The sequence below is a fragment of the Belonocnema kinseyi genome, chromosome 5 (assembly GCF_010883055.1).
Source record: "Belonocnema kinseyi isolate 2016_QV_RU_SX_M_011 chromosome 5, B_treatae_v1, whole genome shotgun sequence".
NCBI lineage: Eukaryota > Metazoa > Arthropoda > Insecta > Hymenoptera > Cynipidae > Belonocnema > Belonocnema kinseyi.
Window position 1 is genome coordinate 30,692,073 of NC_046661.1, and position 8,550 is coordinate 30,700,622.

The 8,550-nt window shown below is 34.3% G+C and overlaps 1 protein-coding gene across 3 annotated transcripts in view; it reads left to right on the forward strand.

Moving 5' to 3' along the window:
- LOC117172335 (centrosomal protein of 135 kDa) overlaps positions 1 to 8,239 on the forward strand; it is a 316,377-nt gene extending 308,138 nt beyond the window's left edge. For 2 of the 3 annotated variants that reach the window (XM_033360139.1, XM_033360138.1), the window contains 2 exons: positions 2,021 to 3,300; positions 7,186 to 8,239. In XM_033360139.1, the coding sequence (XP_033216030.1) occupies positions 2,021 to 3,300; positions 7,186 to 7,919 (2,014 nt within the window). In that variant the 3' untranslated portion in view covers positions 7,920 to 8,239. Of the gene's footprint in view, positions 1 to 1,930; positions 3,301 to 7,185 lie in introns of those variants that run through there. The other variant, XM_033360140.1, reaches the window with a different exon arrangement.
- The last annotated feature ends 311 nt before the right edge of the window (positions 8,240 to 8,550 follow it).

Genomic DNA, 8,550 nt, shown 5'->3' on the forward strand with positions numbered 1-8,550 from the left:
ATAACAAGTGTTACCCACTTTGTTTCAGTAAGAAATTACGAATTGTATTCGAGAAATTAAAAAAAATGTGTTTTTAGGGGTGAACTTCAAGGGTGGTTTTCACCACTTAAATGGGCTTATGGGCACGTATAAAAAAATACGTGTCGAATATTTTTTGATGTTCTACAACATATCACAATTTGAAGAAAATCGGTGAGGTACACCTCGGGTACCTTCCTTGTCAGTCTGATAGCCGTTCCTAAATACGCTAACTATCTACTTTTTGGAGTGAACAATACTAAGCAGCTGAAATGCTTATAAGAATCTAAATAGTTATGTGGGAAAGATACAGTGGTTTTCAAATATCATTTTTGTGATTTATAACTATGAATTATTGCTCAGTCATTATATTATTCAGTCTGATCAATATTCTTAAATAATATTTCTTTTGACCTGTCGCTTTAAAATAATAAAAAAATACTTTAAACAACTTTGCACATTATAACGCGAAATATAATAAAATTGTGAATCTAAAAAAAATTCTAAGAACATTTTTTCATCATTCTGACAAATGCTATAGAAAATTCCGTTAAAAATGAGTCCAAGGACTTCAAAAGTTTTAATTATATTTCTATTTATTACAATTTTTTGAATACATCGAAATTTGAGTTTTGATCCTCTTTAAGAAATTGACATTTTGCTTTCAACTTGGGCTTAGTAAACGTGAAATTCTGTTGGCCTTCATCCTATTCAGAGGAAAAAATTTGATGTTAAATTAAAACATCAAAGCACTTTAGATATTGCTAAAAAAGACGTGTAGATGCAGCGCCGAATTTACCAAGGGGCACGGTGGGGCTAGTGCCCCAGTTCCCAGGGGGCCGAGGGGCCTCTGACCCCAGAAAATTAATAAAGTTTACAGCAAAATTGAGATTTTCTCTGCCCTTAAGAAGGCCCCTTCGAGGTTTAGCCCCAGGCCCCGAAAAATGTCAATCCGGCGCTGTGTAGATGATTACCGAAAATAGTGCCGATATATGGGAAATACAGTATTATCTCATGGCTGTGATTTATTTGTTAACACTTTTATAATATAACTGGTTTTTATACAAATAAAGTTAAGTAACTGGCCTACTTAGATGAACCTAATAACAAGCACATAATATTGAGTAACATAAAGTAAATGAATAAATTAATAATTAGACAAATATTCCCTAAGTTATTGAAAATCATGACAGGTTGAATTCAAATCTATTTGAGTTAAAAACTTTACATTTATTTCGGGGAAAAACTCTAATTCTCATAAAATCTCGAAAAAAAATCGCTCGAGAATTTAAAATTTATCGGTAACTTACCGGTAAGTTACCGGCGTTCCTGGCGTAAGTTCCCGCCTTTCGAACTCTACCTTCGACTCGACCTCCATGGTGGGGCGCAACAGAGTTCATACACTATTCAGTTTGAATGTACCACTTTAACATAATGTAGAAGCCATCGGTTGAGAGCTACAGCGCTTCGGGATCTGAACAATATAAAAAGGCCGCTGAGAGGGCAGGTATGATGCGGTATCTTAACATTACCCTAAGCAACTTTTGAAACTTAAAATTTTTTAATTCCATAAGATTTTTTAAACTTCCTTAAGTCCTAACTTGTAGTTCATAATATCTCAAAATTTTCATGTAATACATTAAAATTTCGTGAAATCCCGCGACATTTATGAAAGTGCAAATCTCAAGAAATTATTTGAAATCCCATAAACATATTTAAAATCCCTTGTAATATCGCATTATACGTATTATATTGTGCCCTAAAATTAAATCTTTAATATTTCAAACCACCTGGAAATAAGTTAAAAAGTTGGAATTAATCAAAACTACTTGTTATCTTTACATATATGTTTTTAAATATATTTAGTGTTATTATTAGAATTCTTAACGAAAAATCGTTTCTTTGTTCGCAGGTCTTTAAACTCTACACCGGACAGTTTTAATGTAGATTCAAATGTTGTAATATAAAAAGCGCTCATTAAATCCTGCCTTCTATAACGTAGATATTTCCAACTCACACCGGGAGTGAACCGAATCTCTCCCAGAATTCCAGCATGGATGGCGAACCGATTTGGAGGGAGGACTTTTAATTGTGAATGTGCCAAATGTTCAACATTAAGAAAATCACCATTTTCTCCATGCGAAGATCAAAGCACTGTCTGCGTCCTACAAATTCCCGGGGAAAATCAGCAGGCAATTAGGGTTCAAATTGTAGATATGACTCCAGAAAATGTTATTGGTTCTTTTAATAGGATTGAAGAAGACAGTGAAGAAAAATCAAAGGAAGCGGAATTGAAGGAGAAACAATTAAGGGAAAATACATTTAAGGACAAAGAATTATGGAAAAAGAAATTTAAGGAAAAAGATCTGCGAGACAATGAGTTAAGAAAAATTGAATTAAATAAAAAGGAATTGGAAGAGGAAAAATTAAAAGAAAAAGCGATATCAGCGAAAGAACTAGGAACAAAAGAAAAATTGAGAAGTTCAAAAGAAGAGGAAAGAAGTTTCGCAAAAGCTACTCTTTTATTCGTTAAGGACTCAAGTGTTCAAACCACGGAAAGCGAAAGCCAGAATCAAACCGAAAAATATTTCGAAAGTCTCGCGGAAAGAATTCTTCAGTCACTACAGAATCTTGAAGAACAGCCCCAAATTCGTCGAGATATGTCCACAGAACCACATATTCTTAATTTTGAGCCAAACTTTCTTTCTGTAGAATCTCGAAGCATTGGGACTGATTATTGGGAACGAACATTTCCATATCTCGAGTCCAGGGGAGTTCAGAGTGCGGAAATTTTTAGTTTCCGGCCTTTTGGAACAAACAGTACGGCCACTTCACATTTATGTAGGACTACATCCGGTTATAGCTCCTCTTCACAAAAAACTTGGAACTCTCCTGGACGTTTTGCACGACGATTGGAAAAAGAGGAACACTGTTTTTGTTGTGGATCAGAGGGAACTTCTGGGTCTGGACAAAGTTTCAGGAATTTTGAAGACAATCGAAAGGTAAAAAATGATAAAGAGAAGAAGAAAGTTCCGAGTTCACCAATTTCAGATGTTGCGAGGCCCGAATTCGTAAAAGTATTGTTGGAAATTGGAAAGTACACTTGTAGCTTAGAGAGACAATTAGCGAAAATGAATGAATCGTTGAAAACGAGCCGGGAGATTGGAGTAGCTTCTAGAAGCGACGAGAGGAATGCTTTGATAATTCCGGACAGAAGTCGAAGCAAGGAGGACCGTAAATTGGTTTCTGAGGGTGAGAAAGAAGATTCAAATGCTAGAACGGGTAACAAAATATTTCATTCTATTTACAACTAAACGGACAATTTATTAAATCATTGCAAAAAAATCATGTTTTCTTATTAGACAACGAATTTAAAATGTCAAAGATTCTTTAAGAATTGAATAATAATAGCATAATCTTGAATTTTGCATTAATGTAATTTTTAAACCATTCTAACTATTTCAAATTAAAACCCTTTTATAAATGTAGCAAAATTTTATTATTTTAGACATCCAAGAATAGAGGTATTTAAAACGACAAATTCTAAACTTTTAAAATGTAATTATTTGACATAGTGCAGTTTGAAATAGAAAACTTTTTAATTACAGCAGAATCTCGCTTATCCGAGCCCGCTTTATCCGAGGTTGAAACAAAAATAGTTGACCTGTCTTATCCGAGGTTGAAACAAAAATAGTTGACCTGTCTTATCCGAGTTTACCCGAGTCTTACCCGAATTCATTATAATGAGACTTTCTTTTTATTTAAAATTCCATTTTATCCGAGTTTCCCGATTATCCAATTTGGGGCCGGTCCATAATAGCTCAGATAAGCGAGGTTCTAATGTAGTGCATGTATAAGTTTATAAATAATTGAAACTTTGCCCGATAAGCAATTGGCTGTGGCTAGTTGCACTGAAATTTCTCTACAAATAGTTCGATTTTTACGATACGAATATGCGGAGCTGCACTGAAAAAATTTCTTTCGAATTAAGCATAAAATGTCGTTATAAATTTCGTGTGTAACTTTTTCATGTGATTTCGGCATGAAGGACGATGTGTCTTTGGATAAAATATGGCGATTATCGTGTGATAGTGTTGAATGCTCTTAAAATGTCTAATGTCAGTACAAAAGATGTCCCGAGAACGTCCATGTCTTTAAGACGTCTTCAGAACATCTTTAGGACATTGGACGTCTTAGAGACTTCGATTGGCCTGACATAGGATATCCTAAGAACGTTCTTGGGATTTTCATAGTTTTTTGCCCACTGGCATGACATACGTGATAAGGATCAAATGTTTTATTTAAAAGTACAATACTTCCAATATACTTATGAGATATTGTATCCAGGCGATTACACAATTTTAAAATCACTACAACATTTACCTAATATAACGTGACACGTTTATTTATTGTATATACATAAATATTTGTATATATCCTGAAAAACAGTTTTTCGGTCAATTTTAACTTTGTTTAATTTGGACATTTTAAATTATATGAAAATATACCCCTAAAATAAATCTAAAAAGTGTTCAAAAGGTTTTTATTTAATTTTATTATAACTCAGGGACTTAAATTGTCTTTTGTAAAATGGGCCGTAAAAACATTGCAGCCCTGGCGACGAGTTTTCTTAATTGAACATTGCCGAGCTATAGCTTACCAAACGTTTTTGGCCGGCATAGTGGGGGACTTCTTAGTATTATTTGGGAACGAACTTCCTATTCCGGCTTTGCTATTCTGGAATTGAAGGTTGCCACACGAAATTCGATAGAATGAGAGTCAGAAATGTAACACGAATCTACTGTGTTTTCAGTAAGTTTAGATTCCATGCAAAATTCGAAAGGAATTTTTTCAGTACGGAAAAGAGGCTATTTGTACCGAATTGTCGGTACGAATAGCCGAATTTTTGTGTAGAAACACTCATATTTATACCAAAATTTTGGTACCCGTAGTCATTTCCTAAATAATTAGTATTGAACGAGGGATTTTTTTTACATTCAAAAATTTTAAAAATCAAATTGTGGTTTTCCAATTGGAATAAAATAGTTTTTACTATAAACTAGAATTATACGAATAACCTACAATAAATTATTTTAATAGTTTTTTACTACATTAAAAATTTGGTATATTGGGGCCTAAAATGTCTATTTATTACAATAAATGGAAATAAACCTATGCTTTCTTTTAAAGAGGTTATCTATAATTTCAGCTCCTTGATTTCAACATTTAAATATTCAGATTCAAATGATATACATTATACAGTCTACACTCTCAGAAATTTCCTCTAAACGATGAAGTCGGTCCTTTAATCTTTAAAGTAGGATACTTTAAAAGCAGATTTGTTTCACTCTTAAATGATCCAGTTTAACGCTGAAATGATATCGACGAAATGATAGTGTCACGCCTTTTCATCTTTAGGAGACAATCACTTTTACCGTGAAACGAATCTTAGATTAACGCTAAAAGTATGCACTTTAATGGTTAAACGATTGCATTTTAAAAGCGCGGTGATGCGATTTCTTGCACGCGCATACACTCGAGTCGCGGTACTGAGAACATTTAGCGCAGGTCCGTCCTCAATAGTGAGAACACATGAGGGGACCCCACTCCTGCAACTATTTACTATGTTCAAATCTGTGTAGATGACACGTGTGTGAATCTGTGTCCGCTCATGTCAACTGTTTACCTTCTGAAACCTTATAGTGATGATTTGAATCATTATTAAAATTATTAAAATGAATAGAGCGAAGGAACCTTAGAAATACATCACAAATATAAAATCTTCCGCCGTAAGTATCGAATGTATTTGATTATGAATAAAAATTAAAATTACAGTGAATTGTACATTTGAAAATATCATCAAATGTAGAAATGAGTAGTGGGGGGGGGGGGTTATAGCGTCGTTCTCACTATAGGGAAAAAAACGTACTCAATAGTGGGATTCCGTAGTACTGAATTTCGCAGTATCGCGACTCGAGTGTACATTCATGCTCTCATTCAGATACATGCAGCCTTGCATGAATAAATGCTCGTAAATCGTTAATCTGCACCTTCTACGCGTTAAAGTAAAGTTGCTTATCGTTGAAACGATTCTTAGTTAAACAACTCGCACTTTAACTGTTAAAGGATCTGTTTTCAGACTTAATTCTCAAACGATGGCACTTTAAGGGCATGTGATACTTCGTCGTGTGGTCAATCGGGTACAGTTCCCCCGGCTTTTTTTCCACAAAAATGAGAATGTTTAAAAACTGAATTTGGAGATGCTATAAAATATCATCACGGTCGTCCCCGGATTCTTTTTTCAGGGATAATAACAAAAAAATTATTGTGCCAAAAAAATTGTGTAGTTTGGAAGTAACGCTCGGGAGACTTGTAACACACATACCTCGAAATATACACACGTTAGCAAAATCAAAATTTGTTTGAGAAAAAAACACAAAAAAAGTGTGCAGGGACGTCCGTTAGAATATTCGCTATCATTTCTCAGATTTTGAAGACAAAATATTTTTTATCTTAGGAAAAAAGCCGGGGGAATCTAACACTGTAAAGATCGATACTAATTCCTAAAGGCTATGCAAAGTAATCACATTTTGCTAAATTCAAACTCTTTTGAATAAACCTACAAAAAAAGTGTGTGGGGACGTCCGTTTGCATGTTCGCTATCATTTCCCAAATTTTTAAGACAAAATATTTATCATTCTAGAAAAAAAGCCGGGGGAACCTATAACTGGCAAAATCGACAATTTTTTAAGTATCATATGCCCTTAACCATAAAAGTATTCCTTTATTGTTTAGAGGAAATTTCTGAGAGTGTAGGAAATGATTCGCAGTTTTTATAATTTGAAGCAAGAATTGATCACGACAATTTTTAGCCATAAAAGGAAACGAAATATTTTATGATCGAAAATAGCAAGAGATAATTGTTTCAAGGAATTTAAGGAAGTATTATATAAATATATAACTGAGTTTTGAAACTCAACATTTGATGTAGCAAAATTATATTTTGACCGCAAATTTATTTTATCCTTACCAGAAAAATCTAAACACTTTAAATGCCAGTTGATTTTACATGAAATTATGTAATTCATATACAAATTTGTATTTATTTCAGATTTAAATAAAAACTTAACCAAATTTGTGATCCTTACACTAGAAATTCGTTTACAGCCTTGACTCCTAAAAGAGAGAACATGCGGCCAATGGGAACATCTACCCCTAAATCTTCAGAACCCAATGACGAACAAATTTGGGTTTCCCTTCCCGTATACGCTGAATCCGAAATTGAAGACTGGGTTCCACAACATAAGCAAAATTTCCCAGGTGAGGAAGGAGCTCAAAATGTACAAATACAAAGTGAAACTGAAGACTTCGATGAAGATCGCATACAGAAGACAAACCTCCGTTCATTTATGGCGACATTTGGCTCTGACAATCAATCCCAAAATATTTCCGCACAGGAAGAAGAAGAATCGCTTTTGATTATCAATCCACCAGTTGCATCTTCAACTCCCAATTTGGAAGGAGAAGTTCCGCCTGCAACCAAAAATTCCCTAAATGCTTCCAGAACTACAACATTTCTGGTCTTAAATTCGCGAACTGGCGGTCAAGTTTCCGATTTGAAAAAAAGTTTTGTAAGTGAAAAAAATAAAACGAGTCCCTTTTCAAATCCTGGACCTCCGGTTGAAACGCAGTCTTCGAATTCAAGAATAAACGCGGCTACTTCAACTTCACCAGAATGTTTGGGAATACTTACTCCAACAGGAAATAATCAAAATCAAACAATTTCCGGGAGAAATTCAAAAAGTTCTGTGAGAAGTCTGAAAGGTACAACCAGACAAACGTTTTCGATCTCTTCTCATCGTCTTGGGTCATTAGATAGCACACAATATATAGATTATTGAAACAGAATACAAAATTGTTCCAAATGATCTCTTTACTGTATAAATGTAAGATCTATAATGTAAAAAATTAAGTTTCTAAATTTTCCTGAACCGGAAAGAATAATCAATCGCCTGCAAGTAAAAAAGGCGGAAAATACTTTCCGAGTAGAAAACTCGAATTCAGAGTTTATCAGAGTACTAGTTGCAAAACCAAGATTTAAACGAATTAACGAGTTTTATCAATATTCGAATAGAAATTAAGGATTTGTAACTATAGGAAATTTTATACTGCCACGAGAAGTGTAGCTCAATAAAAAGATTGTATAAATACTGAGAACAAATTATTATTTGCTTTTATGGCTTTTCCATCCCTTTTTCTATATTTCGGTACTATTTTGTTCACTTTACATTTTAGAGCGGAAGCAAGGTTGCGACAGAATTCTCTAAAAATTTTCCCTACACTACTCAGAGCTGCCAGATCTTGGAAGAAATTTACCCCCACCGTACCTACCGTTTGGGAGCCGTAAAACAGAAGGTGCATGATTACCATACCACTGTAAGTTCGTGTGTAAGCCGAAAATGCATGATTCGACTTCGGTTTTCTGCTGTACGATGATTGCGAATCTGAAAGCTTCGGAAGACTTCGGTGGTC